The sequence below is a fragment of the Pelobates fuscus genome, chromosome 4 (genome assembly GCF_036172605.1).
Source record: "Pelobates fuscus isolate aPelFus1 chromosome 4, aPelFus1.pri, whole genome shotgun sequence".
Taxonomy (NCBI): domain Eukaryota; kingdom Metazoa; phylum Chordata; class Amphibia; order Anura; family Pelobatidae; genus Pelobates; species Pelobates fuscus.
The window spans coordinates 137,826,961-137,845,717 of record NC_086320.1 but is presented as its reverse complement, the minus strand read 5'-3'; the positions used below and the strand labels follow the sequence as shown (position 1 = coordinate 137,845,717).

Below are 18,757 nucleotides of genomic sequence, written 5' to 3'. Positions count from 1 at the left end.
AAGGCATATTTTGAACCTTAGCGTGGGATAATTTTTCCGCTAGCTTGTACCAGGTGTAGTGGTAATAAGCGTTTTTTCTGCCTTTTTGACACACAAAGTGAGTTTGCACAGTATATTTTGCAAACCTTATGTGTACCACCACTCTATAATACTTCATATGTTGCTCAGCTATGTCAGCTGAGTACAAAAATACCCCCGTATGTACCTTTGCCAGGTATATGTGGACATCGGAGGGGCACATTTGGGACATAGTCATTCCAGTTTTTTTCAAACTTTAAATTTTTACGCTGTGCCCATGTCCCATTTTAGAGTATTTTACCAGGCTATATAAGCCAAACTACCCCACAAAGGCATACCATTTCTTAAAGAAGACATCCCAGGGTATTTCAAAAGGCATATTTTGAACCTTAGCGTGGGATAATTTTTCCGCTAGCTTGTACCAGGTGTAGTGGTAATGAGCGTTATTAAATGTATTTTTTAACTTTTTAAAACTTTTTTTACTTTTTAAAACTGTTTTTTAAACTTTTGTTTTGCTTATTAATTTTTTTAAAGTTTTCTAAACTTTCGTAAAACTTTTTTTTACAGATTTAACATTTTTCTAATTTTTTTTTTTTACCGTTAACCCCTAACTAGCAGTAAGCAGCACTAACAGTAAATTCCCCATTTTCCCATAACTCCCACCCACCCCAGCTAGCAAAATATTTAATTATACAATATTTAAATTAGTTAATTAAATAAATTTAACCCCTGAGGGTTAAAAAATAAATAAAAGTTAATCGCCAGGGGTTAAAAAAAATTAGATCACAGTATAATACTGTGATCTGTATTTTGATCACTGTAGGCAGTGATTGACTGGCAGGGAAGGGGTTAATTTTTATTTGGACTGGGTAAAGGGTTTATTTTTTTTATTTTTTACTTAAACGTTATTAAAACTTTTTTTAACTTAATTTGTTAACTTTTTAAAGCTTATTTTAAAACTTTTTTAATGTTAACCCCTAGTTAGCCTAACACTAAATCCCCCAATTCCCCACTAACTTCCACCCTCCCCAGCTAGCTAAATTTATAATTTTAAAATAGTTAAATTAATTAATAAAATAAATTTAACCCCTGAGGGTTAAAAAAAAAAAAGAATTAACCCTCAGGGGTTAAAAAAAAATCAGATCATATTAAAATGTAATCCCTGCCAATTGATCACTGTAGTCAGTGATCAATTGGCAGGGAAGGGGTTAATTTTTTATTAAAATGGGTAAAGGGGGGTGGGATTTTAATTTTACTTTATTTTTTTTACACTAGGGGGCAGGATCAGCACTGATCCGTCTCCCTGCACTTTACAGTGAACCCGGAAGTGCAGGGAGGCGGAAGGTAAGTATAGAGAGCACATGTGCTCGCTCTGACATGCTGTCAGAGCGGGCACATGTGCTGGGGCAGCACTATCGGGTGCTCCCGGTCTGCCTCTAATACAGAGGCAGACCGGAGCACCATTAACCCCACGATCGCCGCGATTGCGGCGATCTGGGGTTAATTTTACCGCGTGACGGACAAGGTCCGTCACCCGTCATTAAGGGTATCCCCAGGATGACGGACCTCGTCCGTCACCCGTCCTGAAGGGGTTTACTTGCTTTATCTTGAGTGCAATACTTACATGTGCATTCTTATTAACAAATTTCCACTGTGGCGCTTTTGTATTTGCTATTTTTAATTTTAGTAGTTTATGTTCAAATAATAAAAACTATAACAGAACAGTTATAATTGTAACCCCCCCCCCCATACATAGTTAATTATTTTAGTTGTGTTTTTCTTATTAAGCTGGTTAATAAATGCCTCTCTAAATGTTCTGCCAACACTAATATTAAAAAAAAATGCTGAATGGTACTTTGCAAAATTGGGCAGTGATGCATATTGTGATGTTCTCATAAATAGAGGTCACGTATAACACTTGGCTTTACTTCTTCCTTGAACTTAGGTAGAGAGTACCTACATTATAAAGTGAATTGAGAAAGTAATTTACATTAGTCTCCATAGGAGAGGGATAAATTAATGAACAGTGTGTCTCATGGTTATTTGTATTATTACTCATGTATGCTTTCATTACCAACCAATGTATAAGGCTCATCTGCTCCCTATTGGCATGAATGAGATGAAATATCTCCTAGGATAGAATTAGTTTCTTTTAATTCCAATTGCAGATACATTAAAAACATACTGTTTCGGGGGGCGGGGCCTGACCGCCGATGGGATCAGATGTGCTCTGTCTGAGCTCCCGCTTCAGGGCCTGATAATTGGCGCTAACTAGGAGCTAAAAGCTACCACTGACCCATATCGGTGCCCACAGTGACCTCCAGCTGCTTGGGTACACGGAGATACCTCACAAGACCCTGCATGCCATTGTAACCCGACAGGGCCCAAAGCCCTCCCGGGTCTCCAACCGGCGTCTAGCTTACCACCTCCGCCCTCTGGACTGGGGAGGGGGATTCATCCCGGTCTCCATGGGTAGCTACTGCAGTGACAACCTGGGCTCCAACGGCCGCCCTGCCCCTCAAGATGGCCGCCACACGGCAGCCATGTGCACGACCCTCTGGCATGAAAGGGCTGCACGCAGCAAAGTCCCGCCAGCACCAACTGCCCATCACTCTAACAAGCTCCAGGGCGATGACGGCGGACAACTCTGAGCAGCTCAAGGCACAAACCACCATCACCACACAAGGACAACGGGGGAGAAAAATGAGCAGGACCCCAACGATCAACCCTAATCACCTCACAACGCCACGTCTCCAAACCGGACCCTGCCCTCCGGGACATCGCCGACCCCCCGACAACGTCTGGCACTTAACCATCTCCATGCCTCTGACACCCCAGGTGTGATTGGATGAGCGGAGGCATAAGACTGGAGCCTGTCAGGCATACTCCACCATAGCTGGACTTCCTCACCATGCCTCCTAATATAAGAACTGCACTATGCACACTAGCACAGTAACAGTCCTTAACCTCCCTGGCGGTATTCCCGAGCGTGACTCGGGGTTAATTTTCGCTGCCAGAAGCGGTAACCCCGAGTCACGCTCGGGGTAGATAAGATTTACTTACCTCCGCCGCGATCCGCTTCGGGAGGACTGCCTCACAGCCCAGGCAGCCCTCCCACGGCAAATCAGGCCCCCGGGGGCCATGTGATCGCTCTCAAAGAGCGATCACATGGCCCTCTATAGCTGGCTGTGGATCTGCCAGCAGGGGGACTGTTTGAAATATCAGACAGTCCCCCTGCTGGTGGGAAGTATAAAAAAAATAAAAAAAGACAAGTGTAAAAATAAATTAAATATATTTTTATATATATATATAATATGTGTATATATATATATATATATATTATATATATAATAGATGTACATATATATATATATTATATATAAATACGTATAATTAAAATAATTAAATAAAATAATAAAATAAAGAAATAAAATATTGAAACAAAATTTAATATAAATTATATATGCATATGTAATTTCATTCTAACTGTATTTTGTTATTAATATATATATATCGGTAACAAAATACACTTAGAATGACATTCTATATATATCTATATATATATAAAATACAAATAAGCGCAAATATATATATACATAGATAAATACATATAATTACATAAAAGATTACATTAGTATACACGTAGAATTTAAATACCTATAAATGCATATATATTAAAATTCTACATGTATATTTAAATAATCTTTTAACGTAATTATGTGATTTGATTAATTAAAATTTGATTGACATGCCTGACATGGGGGCGGAACTGGGCGGGTAATTCAAATGCAAAAAAATGGAACCGCTTTTGGTACAAAATTCTTGACATAATCATACCGCCAGGGAGGTTAACCTGACATTCTTTTAATTTTTGCTGAGTCTGTGCCTTTAATTCTTATCTGTGTTTATCCTAACAGCCTATGCAATATATTACCTGCTAGACCAAACTAATGGGGCAGCCCAAGCCTGTTTAAAACCTACATTATGCTTAATCTGGCTTGTTTCCTTTTTTTATCTACAGCACATAGTAACCCCCTGTATGCTAACGGGTGGCACTTTAATTGCTTCTAGACATAGGTACAAAATGCCATCTACCTGATAGCCTAAAGTGAACATGTGGGCTGACCCAGCAACCATTCTCATAAAGCGACATAAATATACACGACATGTAACCTCACAGACTAACTACAATAACGATAGCTCGGGTCTTGTAATTACAATCAGATTTTGACATACAGTATTTGTGATCGAATCATTTGAATGTAATAAAATAAATTACCAAGCAAATATATCAAGTCACTCATAGCTTCATAAACTGTTCCTCCAAAGCCACCAGAATGAAGATCTCTCCGTGCGCCTTGCACCTATAAGGAAAATAGATCAGTTTTAGCCATCATATCGCAAATTTAGTGTATGAATAATTTTAAATCACTGGCATGCCCTCCCTCCATGTGCATACCTTTTGAGCTTTGCATATGCACCACTTGACAATGAATAATTCCTAATGTTTGTCATTCAGGGTTTTCCATACAAGTCACATGATGTTAAACATACCTCTAAAGTAAAGTAACAGTTTCCTCTTGCTCCATAAGTGATTCCAGGTTTCTTGCTAAGCCAAGGAGTATCTGTGACTACAATGTAGTCTACATTGGAAAGAAAAGTATCCTTTTTATCCTCAACAAGTTTGTCGAGTCCATCGGATCCTACTTCTTCCATTCCTTCAATGATGAACTTCACATTTACTGGAAGGCCCTGTCAGTGACATCAGAGTACAATAATACAACTAATTATGAGGCAGGGACATCTTTCCGCTGGGTCAAAATAAGTACTTGTTGATAACTATTTTTATGTAGGGGCTCAAACTGGCCCATATTGCATTAGTGAGAAAATAGTTAGAATGAAGGGGCAAAGTAAATAATATCTGACTCTTTTGCACAAGACTAAAGGGCAGTTACTTATTTCTGAATTGATCACATGCACCAAAAAAACATATTATGTGGAATGTACAACCTCATTGCTAAATATAGGCTAAGAATGTTGGAAATGTCCTTAACTTCTTTGGGTTAAAATGTAATTACATTTACCAGAGTACATAGTTTTTGTTTCAAGTTACTAAGTGGTTTTTACGTACAATTGTGTTAACTGCTTCCACAGCATGCAATAATGCCAGAATTTGTCCTTTATCATCGGAGGTACCTCTGCCATACAGATTACCTTCATAACAATAGAAAACACAAACAAGAGATCAGTTAAACAATACCAGTTTTTAGAAGTAGCCTAAATTTCACTTTTTTATAGTACTACCCCGAAACCCAAGCAAGAGGCAATTACTACTTAAATAGAAACAGCACATATTACCGGACCATAGATTAGGATAATCGACTACAGAAAGCCAAGGTCATGGATTCTCGAGAAATAAAGTTGTCAAACAACAGAGCCAAGTCAAAATCAGAAAACACACTATGAACGCACTCTCAGGCTACTTAGATCACGACAGGGCAAGAAAGTGAGGTTATAGAAGCATTCAAATTGGCTCAAGTCTGTAATGATTAATTGGGGAACCATTGGAATGATTAATATTAATTGGATAAAAGTGTGTAGAAACTAACGTTTTGACTTTAAGTATGGTGGAATCAAGCGTTCCGCGTCATAGATTCCTCCTACATCAACGTGCCAACCATCTAATGCATGAGCATTTTGCATCAGCCGAATGCTTGGGCATGGCAGCTCAAGATTCATTGTCGGTCGAATGAAGAGGGTTGGCTTGTGTAGGTGAAGTGTCGGCGCAGAATGGGGAGCGGTGTGGCAACAGCGAGGTCCAAGTAGAGGTATTTTATAGAGTTTGAAAACAAGCGATTCATATACAGACTCCAGGTACCAGGACCACTTCAAATCACTTAAGTAGTCATGTTGCTTGCAGTAACCCTTTAAAGGGACTTTCTAGGCAGTTTAACCACTTTATTTAATTGACATACTTATAGTGCCTGGGGTCCTATGGCCTCATTCCTCCATTCATTGTTTTTCTTAATGGTTTAATGCTAAATGAAACATTGGGCAATAATGACTGGGTGAGATTGTCAACTAACTGAACTGAATAGGAATTGGTATATCTAAAGAAGTGTGTAATCTTTGCCTTCGCGATACCGCTAGTTGGGGCTGGACTATGGATGGCCAGAAACCCTTATTTAGCGTTAAACCATTTGAAAGTGATTTAACACTGAAAGTAGGGCTGCGATAGAGAATTCACAATAACAACTTCAGTGAGGAGAAATGGTTATAGATGCCCAGAAACTGCTGATACATGCATGTTGTTCTAACAAAATATGCAGTGCAGAAATTTAAATTACAGTTGTGCTCAAAAGTTTGCATACCCTGGCCGAAATTGTGAAATTTTGCATTGATTTTGAAAATATTATTATTATTATTATTATGATGATATTTATAGAGCGCCGTCAAATTCCCCAGCGCTTTACAATGGGTGGACGAACAGACATGTAGTTGTAACCAGACAAGTTGGACACACAGGAACAGAGGGGTTGAGGGCCCTGCTCAATGAGCTTACATGCTAGAGGGAGTGGGGTAAAATGACACAAAAGGTAAGGATAGTATTAGACTAGTGACAGTTGCAGAAGAGGAACCAGTTGGGAGCTATTAACAGTTTAATTGATACGCTTTTATGAAGAAGTGGGTTTTTAACGATTTTTTGAAGGAGTGGAGACTGGGTGAGCATCTAACGGAGGAGGGAAGCGAGTTCCACAGGAACGGTGCAGCCCTCGAGAAATCTTGAAGGCGAGCATCAGAGGTGGGAGTACGGAAGGAAGATAGACGTAAGTCTTCAGCAGATCGTAAGGGCCTAGACGGGACATAATTGTGTATAAGGGAGGATAGATAGGTGGGAGCAGGATTATGTAGAGATTTCAAAGCAAGAACCAGAATTTTAAATTGAGCTCTATATTTTATAGGAAGCCAATGTAGGGACTGACAGAAGGGTGAGGCATGGGAGGTGCGGGCGGACAGGAAGATGAGCCTCGCCGCCGCATTCATTATGGACTGTAACGGCGCAAGTTAGGAGCACGTAAGACCACTGAGAAGCGGATTACAGTAGTCAAGGAGAGAAAGGACAGTGGAATGGACCAACACCTTAGTCGCATCTGGCGTTAAGTAGGGGCGGATGCGTGCAATGTTTTTGAGATGGAAATGACAGGATTTGGCGATAGATTGAACATGAGTGGTGGAGCTGATGGTAGCACCGTTGACTTGGAGGGAGACAGACACAGGAGTAACAACACTTGAGGGAGGAAAGACCAGAATTTCAGTTTTGGTCAGGTTTAGTTTAAGGAAGTGGGCAGCCATCCAGTTAGAAACAGCAGAGAGGCAGTCAGAGACACTAGTCAAGAGGAACGGGGAGAGATCAGGAGAGGACAGGTAGATTTGCGTGTCATCTGCATAGAAATGATATTGGAAGCCAAAGGAGCTAATGAGTTTACCAAGGGAGGCAGTATAGATGGAGAACAGTAGGGGACCAAGGACTGAACCTTGGGGAACACCAACAGAGAGGAGTTGGGGAGAAGAAGCAGATCCAGAGAAAGAAACACTGAAAGAGCGCTGGGAGAGGTAGGAGGAGAACCAGGAGAGAGCATGAGAAGAAGCTGTTGATGATCAACAGTGTCAAAAGCCGCAGACAGGTCAAGGAGAATTAGGCTAGAGTAGTGACCACAAGATTTTGCAGCGAGTAGATCATTGGATACTTTGGTCAGTGCCGTTTCCACAGAGTGCTTAGCGCGGAAACCAGACTGAAGTGGGTCTAGCAGAGAGTTGGACTCGAGGAAGTCTGTCAATCTCGCATATACAATTCTTTCAAGGATCTTGAATGCAAAAGGCAGTAGCGAGATAGGACGATAGTTGGATGGGGAGTTAGGGTCAAGATTGGGCTTCTTTAGAATTGGGGTTACAGTTGCATGTTTGAAGGGCAATGGAAATATACCAGAGGAGAGAGAGAGATTGAGAATTTTAGTGAGAAATATGACTGATAATGCAAAAGAAAATATTTTATTGAAGGATAGTGATCATATGAAGCCATTTATTATCACATAATTGTTTGGCTCCTTTTTAAAATCATAATGATAACAGAAATCACCCAAATTGCCCTGATCGAAAGTTTACATACCATTGAATGTTTGGCCTTGTTACAAACACACAAGGTGATACTCACAGGTTAAACTGACAATAAAGATTAATTTACCACACCTGTGGCCTTTAAATTGCAATTATTGTCTGTGTATAAATAGTCAATGAGTTTGTTAGCTCTCACATGGATGTACTGAGAAGGCTAGATACTGAGCCATGGGGAGCAGAAAAGAACTGTCAAAAGACCTGCATAACAAGGTAATTGAACTTTATAAAGATGGTAAAGGATATAAAAAGATATCCAAGGCCTTGAAAATGTCAGTCAGTACTGTTCAATCACTTAATAAGAAGTGGAAAATTTGTGGATCTCTTGATACCAAGCCAAGGTCAGGAAGATTTTTGTCACAACTGCCAGAAGAATTGTTTGGAATGAAAAGAAAGACCCACAGGTAACCTTTAGAGAAATACAGGCTGCTCTTGAAAGAACACTCATGTGGTTGTTTCAAGGAGCACAATGCGGGAGGCAATGCAATGTGCTGCATGGTTGAGTTTCCAGAAAGAAGCCTTTACTGCGCCAATGCCACAAAAAAGACCAGTTACAATATGCCCTACAACACCTTGATACTCCTCACAGCTTCTGGCACAATGTAATTTGGAGTGACGTGACGAAAATAGAGCTTTATAGTCACAACCATAAGCGCTATATTTGGGGTCAACAAGGCCTATAGTGAAAAGAATACTGTGAAGCATGGAGGTTGCTCACTGATGTTTTTGGGGGGTGTGAAATCTAAAGGCACGAGGAATCTAATGAAAATTGATGGCAAGATGAAGAATGTTGTCAGAAAATACTGGCAGACAATTTGCATTTTTCTGCAGCAAGGCTGCGATGGGACGCTTCTGGACATTCCAGCATGACAATGACCCTGAGTACAAGGCCAAGTGGACCCCCCCAGTGGTTACAGCAGAAAAAGGTGAAGGTTCTGGAGTGGCCATCACAGTCTCATGACCTCTATATCATCGAGCCACTCTGGCGAGATCTCAAATGTGTGGTTCATGTAAGACAACCAAAGACTTTGCATGAGCTGAAGGTATTTTGCCAAGACTAGTGGGAAGCTATACCACCTGCAAGAATTAGGCGCCTCATGGACAACTAATGCAAAAGACTGTACGCTGTTGTTAATGCTAAAGGGGGCAATACACAGTACTTAGAACTAAGGGCATGCAGACTTTGGAAAAGGTGTCATTTTGTTTTATTTGTTGCCATGTTTTGTTTTATGATTGTGCCATTCTGTTAAAACCTACAGTTGAATATGAAGCCCATAAGAAATAAAAGAAATGTGTTTTACCTGCTCACTCATGCTTTATTTATAAATTGTACAATTATTACCAATTCTCCAAGGGTATGCAAACTTTTGAGCACCACTGTATCCCCCGTTATATTCACTCTCTGAAAAATGCCATTAGCTATTCTCCAAATGTTTCATGGAACTGAAAAACTGGAATATAAATATGGCCTCTATGCAGATGATGACTTTCCTAAAACCGATCCTGAAACACTCTTAAAAGCATCATTAGGGTTACTCCAGCCACCTATTTTGAAATGGTCATGGTTTTAGGAGTCTGGATGTGCAGCTTGAAACACTACACTTCCAGAGATAAAATATAGAAACTGCACCACTATTCTACATTTACAATGATGTTGCATTTTTCTTTTTTACAAGGGACATAAATCAAAAAACTAAATACCCTCAGTTCACAGGAAAAGAAAACATTCAGCCTTGGTGGCCTGGTTTAGAGCAAGTACTTTCTTTCTTTACCTGCTGCAGTCATTAGCAGCTCTTCTTTATTGTCTTTTCCTTTTTTCTTTTTTTTAAATTCTTTATTTTTGCCTCAACCCACTCACGAGTATGCAACAGTTTAACGTTTCATCACATTGGTATACATGAATACAAGCATAGTTTTTAGACAGTATGTATGATTAAATACGGAGTGGTGTGAGGTTTTTATATATACGTATGCATGCAGGTCTAACAGGTAGTGTTCAACAAAATGTAAATCGTACTCTAGGTACAAGGTAGCTCCCTCCCACCATACAACTATGGCACATATGTTCCGTACTAGCAAGAGTGGGGAGGGGGGGAGGGTCTCTCGAGTGTCGCATACCCTCCGAGTAGAGTTATCAGGATAGCGTCCTGGTCGGGGTGATACATTACCCCATTGAGTTAGCAAAGTTTATAACAGAGGGTATGTAGGGTGATGTCAGATAAGTAGGAGCTCGGCAACGGATAGCTTTTTAACAAATAAAATGAACATAGTACTAGAGAGTCATGAGGCATTTCGTATGCAGTTCGTCAGCATACCCCTGCGGTCACATACAGTCCTTCAGGCTTGTTAGTCGAGATATCTCCTGTAGCCGGACTATGTTTCCCAGATCAGTCAAGTTACCGCGGATCCATGCAGGTGGCCAGAAGTCGACCTTGATGTAAAAGCCGGGATCCATGTTGCGAAGACGGGAGGTCGATGTGTCCTGTTCAGGCAGTAGTTTCAGGCTGCGCATTGCGGCCTCCAGTTCTTGTGGGTTCTTGGCCCTGTAGGTGCCTCCTTGGTGGGTAAGTGTGAGTTGTCTAGCGTTTCCCCAGCGGTAGGTCACATCCTGGTCTCTTAGGATGCGGAGAAGGGGTTTTATAGAGCTACGCCAGAGTAGTGTCTTTTTGGTTAGGTCAGGGAATATCAACAGGGATGAGCCTTCGAATTGGATAGGGGTTTTCCCCCTCACTGCTGAAGAGATTAAGGCTTTGTCTTGCATGGTTTGAAAGCGGAGAATAAGGTCCGCTGTGGCGGTGTTGGGGGCGTTTTTGGGTGTTGGTAGCCTGAACATGCCGTCCAATTTAAGTGCCTTTGCCTGTTTGGTCAGTAGCAGGGTGGAGGTGAGTCGCCTTATATAGTGCGACATTTCCTCCGTACTCACTGTGTCAGGGATGCCCCTTAATTTGAGGTTGTGTCGTCGCCTCTGGTCTTACAGAGTGTCAAACCTGATTTCCATGCTTCTCTGGGCCAGGTGGAACTCCTCAAGTCTCTGTTCCACTTTGGTGAGTCTGGATTCCTGGCTGCTGGAGTGCCCCATTCACTGTCTCTTTAAAGTGTGCTATGTCGGCTGCAATATTGGAGCACAGCTCCGTTAGCATTGATTGCAGCATGTCTTTGGTAATTGGTTCTTGGCCAGCAGGTGGGGTAGGTCGTACCTTCGGCACTGCTCCCAGCATGGCTCCTCCGTTCAGATCGGCATGGAAGTCCTCGGAGGAGTAAGAGGATGTTTCCTCCGGAGGCGCCATATTGGGCCACGTTATCTGGTGTGCGCGCCGCAGGAGTTCGCCGATATCTCGGCTGTTAGATGCCCGGTCTGCCTTGGGCTTTTTCGTTTTTCGGCCCATGATGGTGTGTCTACCTCCTGGGTAGGTGCCAGCCCGTTTGCTCCGTTTTTTATGAGGTAAATTGCCCGTTTAGCTGTGGTGTATGTCGGAGCTCTCTAAAGAGGCATCCGGTCGGGTCCGTTACTAGCTCCGCCCCTCCCATTTTTTTTTAATCTATGCACATCAGGCTATCATTTCATCATATTGCAGCCATTCTCTGATTCAGAGTGCACAATAACTAGCAAACACTTCTAAGGTTTGTGTCAAGTAAACAGACAAAATGCTCTTTTTTCCATCGCACAATTCTGTTTCGGTGGGGGTTTTGTGATTTCCCAAACACTTGAAATGCTCACATGAGTCAGTGCCAATGGCAGATGCCTTATTCACAGGGTGACCAGACGTCCCGGTTTTACCAATAGTCCCGGTTTCTGGCGATATTTCCCGCGTCCCGAGAAAGTTTCTGTTAAAACCGGGATGTCTGGTCACCCTCTCCCTTACTGGCAGTTTGCCGCTGCAGAGGGAAGAAGGGAGCCAGGACAATGGGAGGCAGACTGATCCTCCCATGAGCAGGCAGGTCGGAGCATTGTCACACGTTACCATGGCAATGCTTCGATACAGCCTCGTACTCGCGGGAAGAGCTGCAGGCTGAACTGCATGCACCACCACTGGACCACCAAGGATTGAAAAGTAGTCATCCCCCCTCTCCCCGATTAAAGGTATCCCCAGCACCACCCACACACACACACAGCACCCCCACACACTGAACTCCTACACACACAGTACATTCCACACACTGAACCGCTACCTCCCCAACACACAGCACCTCCACACACTACAACACACTACAACTCATTTATGTGTCATTAGTGGTCCCTGTTTTTGTTTATCTTTTAATTATGTTTACATTTCAGTGATTACTCATTTTACTTTAGGCTCAATCGCCAGATGCTGTTGGAAGCTGGCAATATCCCAGAGGTTGAGCTAGGTACGTACAATTTAAATAGAAAAGAAAACACAAATATAGATGCACTACCAGCAAAAGATACATTTGTAAAACGTTCACATGACTGGTGTTTGAAGTTGCTAAGATACTTATAGACTGTGTGCGTCCATCTGTACAGTTTTCCGTAACTCTCATAAACATGGATATTGCACTACAACAATAGCTGTATGGCCAATGCTTATAGACTTACCATCTTTCTCTACAACACTGTATGGCTCTGTTAGCCACCCATCTTCTTTCTTTGCAGATTGAACATCTACGTGTCCATAAAAACAGACAGTAGGTTTGTTTGGGTCATTCCCAATCTCTGCAAGAATAACTGGAGGCAAAATGATTTTCTTCCCTGACGGATGCTAAAATAAATATATGGAAATATTAATTTGGAATAATCATATATTTATCTTTTAAAACCAGGCCTTTGATATGTTAAAACTGACATAGTATCCAAAAACATCCAACTATTTATTATTGCATAAATACGAATACAAAAGAGTGTGAGAGCCCTTTCCATAAGGCATATTACACCGTTTTTTGTTTTGTTTTTGTTTTTCTTATATAAGGAAGGATATTTATCATTCAAAAGCATCTGGCTTATGTGCTACCAATTCCCAGATTTTACTATTAACATGACGTAAAGTCATGATTTTATTAAAGACACGGAGGCGAGTATTATGCATAACTCTTTCTTTATTTCCTCAGCAGCAAAGATAGAGGAATATAAATATTGTCAAAAATGAAAGAAAAAACTGTATAGGTACACAGGCAACCAATCACATAACAGAGGAAGTGACTATATAAGGCCTGTGTCTCCCACAATCCTACTCTTTCTTGCGAAAACCGAAGACCAGGTAAGAAGAACGATATCCCACTTGGCCAGAACAGGAAACGGAAACAAACCGATACCTTCAAGCTAAAAGAGAGAGAGAAATATGGTAATGACCAAACTCCAAACTGTAGACTTACCAAAAACAAAACTGTTGGTAGCTCAATGATAAAAAACTGAAATCTGAAAAACATAAAATATATAATTAATATAAGATATAAATACCATACGCAATTCCCATCAAAAACAGACCGAATTGTAACGTACCTGAAGAGTCCAACAGCATCTCACCCCTAGACCCACACCGGGAGGGTGGGAGGGAATAATACACGCCTCCGTGTCTTTAATAAAATCATGACTTTACGTCATGTTAATAGTAAAATCTGGGAATTTTATTAAAGACACGGAGTCTCATATTATGCAAGTTTAACCCCTTAAGGACACATGACATGTCTGACACGTCATGATTCCATTTTATTCCAGAAGTTTGGTCCTTAAGGGGTTAAAGCTGTGCTATCACCTGAGATGCGATATGTTCAATAGGTCTGAAATAGAAGTTGCGGAAGGTCAATTCTCGAGACCAGTCCGCTGCTCGCATAATGTCCGCCAGGCGACAGCCAACTGCGGATGCTTTCGAAGCCATAGCACCCCGTACGGAATGAGGCGTAAAGATAGAGGTGTCTATTCCCGCTGAAGATAAAAGCCAGCGCACCCAACGTGCCAGAGTCGGTGTCGAAACAGGCTGGTGAGGCGCTTTAAAAGAAACGAATAAGGGATGCAGATCCGAGGAGCGAAGAGACTGCGTAGCGTCCAGATAAGCCTTCAGACATTCTACTGGACATAGTGCCGGACACTCCGGGAATCTAGGATGCACGAACGACTTGAATGCTGACTTAGTCCTTCTGGATATGTTGAAAGCAACACCTTCAGGGGTGAAAACAATGGCGTCCCAATCAAGGGCCCTGAAGTCGGAGACCCTCTTACACGAAATCAAACAGAGTAACATCACTAGTTTGGAGGACAATTGCTTGAGAGTCAGTCCATGGTTAGGATACCATGACGATAGGAACTGTAACATCACATTGACGTCCCAGAAGGCAGAGAAGCGAGATCTAGGAGGACGAGCGAGGTGAATACCATTGAGAAGGCGACATACAAAAGGATGTCTGCCGACTGGTGAACCATCCAAACCACTATGTCCGGCCGAAATAGCCGAGCGGAAAAGGTTGATCGTGCGGTACGCCTTGCCCGAATCAAACAGGAATGTGAGGAACTCCAGGATCAGATGGAGAGGCGGCAGATATGGGATCCATTGCTCGTTCCATGCACCAACTAGACCATGAATTCCATGAAGCACGGTAAGCTGATCTCGTACCGGGAGCCCAGGCGTTATCGAGGAGCAGAAGAGTTGATCGCGGAACATTCGGGACAACCCAGGTTGCCCTGAAAGGAGCCACGCTACCAGAGGCAATTGCTGTTGTAGCACCAATCCGTGTGAGTTCCCGTCAGGATCCAGAAGGAGGTCCTGGAAGCTCGGGATCAACCGGGGGTAGTCTATCGACAACTCCATCAGGTGTGGGAACCATGGTCGGGATCTCCATAGAGGAGTGATCAACGTCAGGCAACAATCGTGAATCATGTTGAATGGGGGAAATGCATACAGGCAGCCCGACGGCCACTCATGGAGAAAAGCGTCCACCGCTGCCGGGTCCGGTCTCCAACTGTAAAACTCCGGTAGTTGAGTGTTCAGACGTGATGCGAACAGATCCATATCGAACCGTCCCCGTAGTCTGTCTAGACTTTGGAATACCCAAACGTGCAAGTGCCAATCGCCCGAGTCTCTTAAATGTCTGGAATTCCAATCCGCATCCGAATTGTCCAAGCCTGGAATGCTGTTACCGAGACGTTGTTGTAAAGGCAAAATTGCCAAAAATCTTTCACCAACAGAGCTAACATCCTGGACTTGGTTCCCCCGAGGTGATTTATATAACGTACTGCCGACACGTTGTCCATCTTGAGGAGAACGCAGCAGTTCGCCCGTCCTGGGGTAAGGCTGCGAATCGCAAAGGCCCCTGCCAAAAGTTCCAGACAGTTGATGTGCAGGGATCTCTCTATTTCGGACCATCTGCCTCCTGTGGAAACGTTGCCACAGCGAGCACCCCAGCCGTGTAAGCTGGCATCGGACTCTATCACCACGTCCGGGACGGAACCGAAGATGGCCCTTCCATTCCAGGCCTCCATGTGTGCCAACCACCACACCAGTTCGTCCCTGGACTCCTCGTCTAGTCGTACCCGAGATTCGTAGGAATGACCTGACCGGAGGTGTGAACCTTTGAGCCGTTGGAGGGCTCGGTAATACAGCGGACCCGGGAATATCGCCTGAATGGAGGCAGCAAGGAGGCCGATAATACGTGCCAACTGTCTGATGGACAGGTCCGGTACACGAAGAGCCCGTCGCAGCTCCTTTTGGATGGCCTTCATCTTGGAATCCGGTAGGTATAGAAATTGGCGGATTGAGTCTACTTGGAAACCTAAGAATTCCATCGATTGGGCAGGGATCAGGACCGACTTGTCCCAGTTGATCATGAAACCCAAGTTTTGAAGTAGATCGATCGTCCATTCCAAATGTACTAGGAGATGGTTTCTGGATTGGGACATGATTAAAATGTCGTCCAGGTAAATAATCAGTCGTACCCCACGGGTACGGAGGAACTCCATCACAGGTGTCATGATCTTGGTGAAACACCAAGGAGCCGAGGAAAGACCGAACGGCAGGCAGGTAAAACGCCATCGCCTACCGTGCCAGGTGAAGTGTAGGTAATCCCTGTACTCCACCGCGATCGGGACCGTAAAATACGCATCCTTCAGGTCCAACTTGGCCAACCAATCCGACTGCCGAAGGAGGTCTCTGAGGCAGTGTATGCCCTCCATCTGAAAATGTTGGTATCGGAGAAACACGTTGAGAGGATGGAGATTTATCACTGGGCGGACCCCGTCCCCTTTCTTTGGTACCAAGAAGAGATTGTTTGTAAAACCCGGAGCGGCAAACGGCAACTCTTCTATGGCACCTTTCGATAACATCTCCTCGACTTCCGCGGTGATCATTTCGTCCTGATCTGGCAGAAGGGACAATTCCCTGGGGATATAAAATTGGACAGGCAGAGAAACGAACTCCAGGCGGTAACCCGTTACACACTGCAGGACCCAAGCATCTGAAGTTATATCTGCCCACCCCTGATAGAACAAGGCCAGCCTTCCCGCCACCCGCACATGAGCGAGAGGGGTAGAAAGGGTACTCACCATAAGGCCGCGAGAGTGAGGGCTATAGAGCTGCGGTCGGCAAGAGCAAACCGCGGCAAAAAGCCGCCCACGAACTGCGCACGAGCACCCAGAAGGGAAGCCAGCAGCAGGGGAACAAGGGAGAGAATCTCCCCGGCGGGGAAAACCGGTAGATAGAAAGGGGAAACCCACCAGGCACACCACAGGACAGTGCAAACACAGTCAATACACAGCAATAAGAACCAAAACATACAAAATAGCAATAAATGATGAAACATCCAGAGCAACAGTAAGGTACTTAGCTGGTCTGAGGAAGCAGCAAAGAAAGAGGAGGATTGTGGGAGACACAGGCCTTATATAGTCACTTCCTCTGTTATGTGATTGGTTGCCTGTGTACCTATACAGTTTTTTCTTTCATATTTGACAATATTTATATTCCTCTATCTTTGCTGCTAAGGAAATAAAGAGTTATGCATAATATGAGCCTCCGTGTCTTTAATAAAATTGGACAGCGATAGTCAAAGAGGTCCATATTAAAATACCATAAAAGAAAATCAGAACGTGTTATAATATGGCTCTTGCCCCAGACAAGTTACTAAAAATTATATATATTCCTGATTTCACTGCCTATTTCAAATAGTTCACAGTTTTACTCCATTGGGGAGGTTGACTTAAAAAACAAACAAACAAACACAAATTTATATACAATATGTCAAACCTCTTGCTCTCCAAGTTCAGCCATCTCGACCTTTCCACCAAGCTTGACAATGAAGTCCTTAGTGAGCTGCATCATATGGTTAACCAAGTCTCTTTTTTCTGGATCACTAGAGTCACTTTCTACGGCCACCCAGTCCTTCAATCGCTACATAAGATGCAACAATGTTGTAATTATCAAAAATATTTTCAATTGACCATGTCCCTGCAATAGTTTTCTGGTAATATTTCCCTATTTTAAAACTTTTACCTGTTACTGCAGCAAATGTATGATAGATATGTATGAACCTACCTATTCCTGCATTTCTCTTTATTATTCTCATGCCTAATCACATTAAAAAAAAAAGATTTCAAGAGCGAAAAATACAAATTCTGCCATCTACTGTCATTGCGGACCTGGTTCAAGATATTCATTAGCAAAATTCTTGAGCAATGAAATAGGAAATTAATGTGCAAGAACAATTAGGCATATTATTCCTATAGGTTGCATGCAAGGGAGATAGCACTGTGAAGAGCCCTACATGAGAACGTGTTACCCCACATTGTCCAAGTGTTATATCTCAATATCAGTGTGAAAATAGACAAGAGTTTAGAAGTTCTTTGACTAAAAAAAGGCAGCATATCAATAATCTAAAAATGTAAATATGAAATAAATGTAATAGATAATGTTAATTGCCATGTATTGGGGACTTAAATACTACCTATAGGCCCATTTGTAAGGTGATCGGGCTGCAATATCCTTTATTTTAAATAGATCTGTTCGGTACGGCATTGTTTTCTTGTAATGCCATATTTACAGTACATGGTACTAGAAACAATAAATATCCACCTGTAAATGCTAACTGCTAAGGTTTAGGTAAAGTTGGAATGGATGGAGGGTTAGGGTTAGGTAGCCTTTTTAGGGTTGGGTTAGCATTAGAAGGATTTAGGTTAGTGGTTAGGGGGGTTTAGGGTTGGGTGTACTCAAAGTTCGTGAGTATTTGCAGGTCGTCCACTTCTAACCCCACCCCAACTTCTTTGGCTGTCCAATCACACACTTTTCAATGCAGCTCAATGAGAAGTCTACAAGGCAGATGCCCTGAGCAATTGCTGCCTCCCAACTGGGCTAACCAAACCAGGAAGTAACAGAAAAATGAAAAAAATATAACTGACTCATTAAACATACAGTTTTCACCAAGCTAAAAAGTGTTAGGGGTCTGGAGCGTCCCGTTAAGCTAAAAGTTTTTTTGCTGCTTATAGTGTCCCTTTAATTTGTGAATATTGGTTCACAAATGCACTTGTACTAACTGTCTTTGTTTACATTTTTATGGATTGTAATTCTGTTTCAAAAGCAGCTGAGGAATCAATATTATCTGTTCTTGGTCTATAGAAGACGCCAGACAT

The 18,757-nt window shown here is 42.6% G+C and overlaps 1 protein-coding gene across 1 annotated transcript in view; it reads right to left on the bottom strand.

Moving 5' to 3' along the window:
- LOC134608634 (beta-Ala-His dipeptidase-like) overlaps window positions 1–18,757 on the bottom strand; it is a 50,075-nt gene that overhangs the window by 19,833 nt on the left and 11,485 nt on the right. Inside the window, exons 3-7 of the mRNA XM_063451618.1 lie at window positions 17,379–17,522; window positions 12,749–12,911; window positions 5,150–5,232; window positions 4,573–4,770; window positions 4,298–4,382 (exon numbers count right to left, since the gene is read on the bottom strand). Coding sequence (XP_063307688.1) covers window positions 4,298–4,382; window positions 4,573–4,770; window positions 5,150–5,232; window positions 12,749–12,911; window positions 17,379–17,522 — 673 coding nt within the window. The remainder of the gene's footprint in view (window positions 1–4,297; window positions 4,383–4,572; window positions 4,771–5,149; window positions 5,233–12,748; window positions 12,912–17,378; window positions 17,523–18,757) is intronic.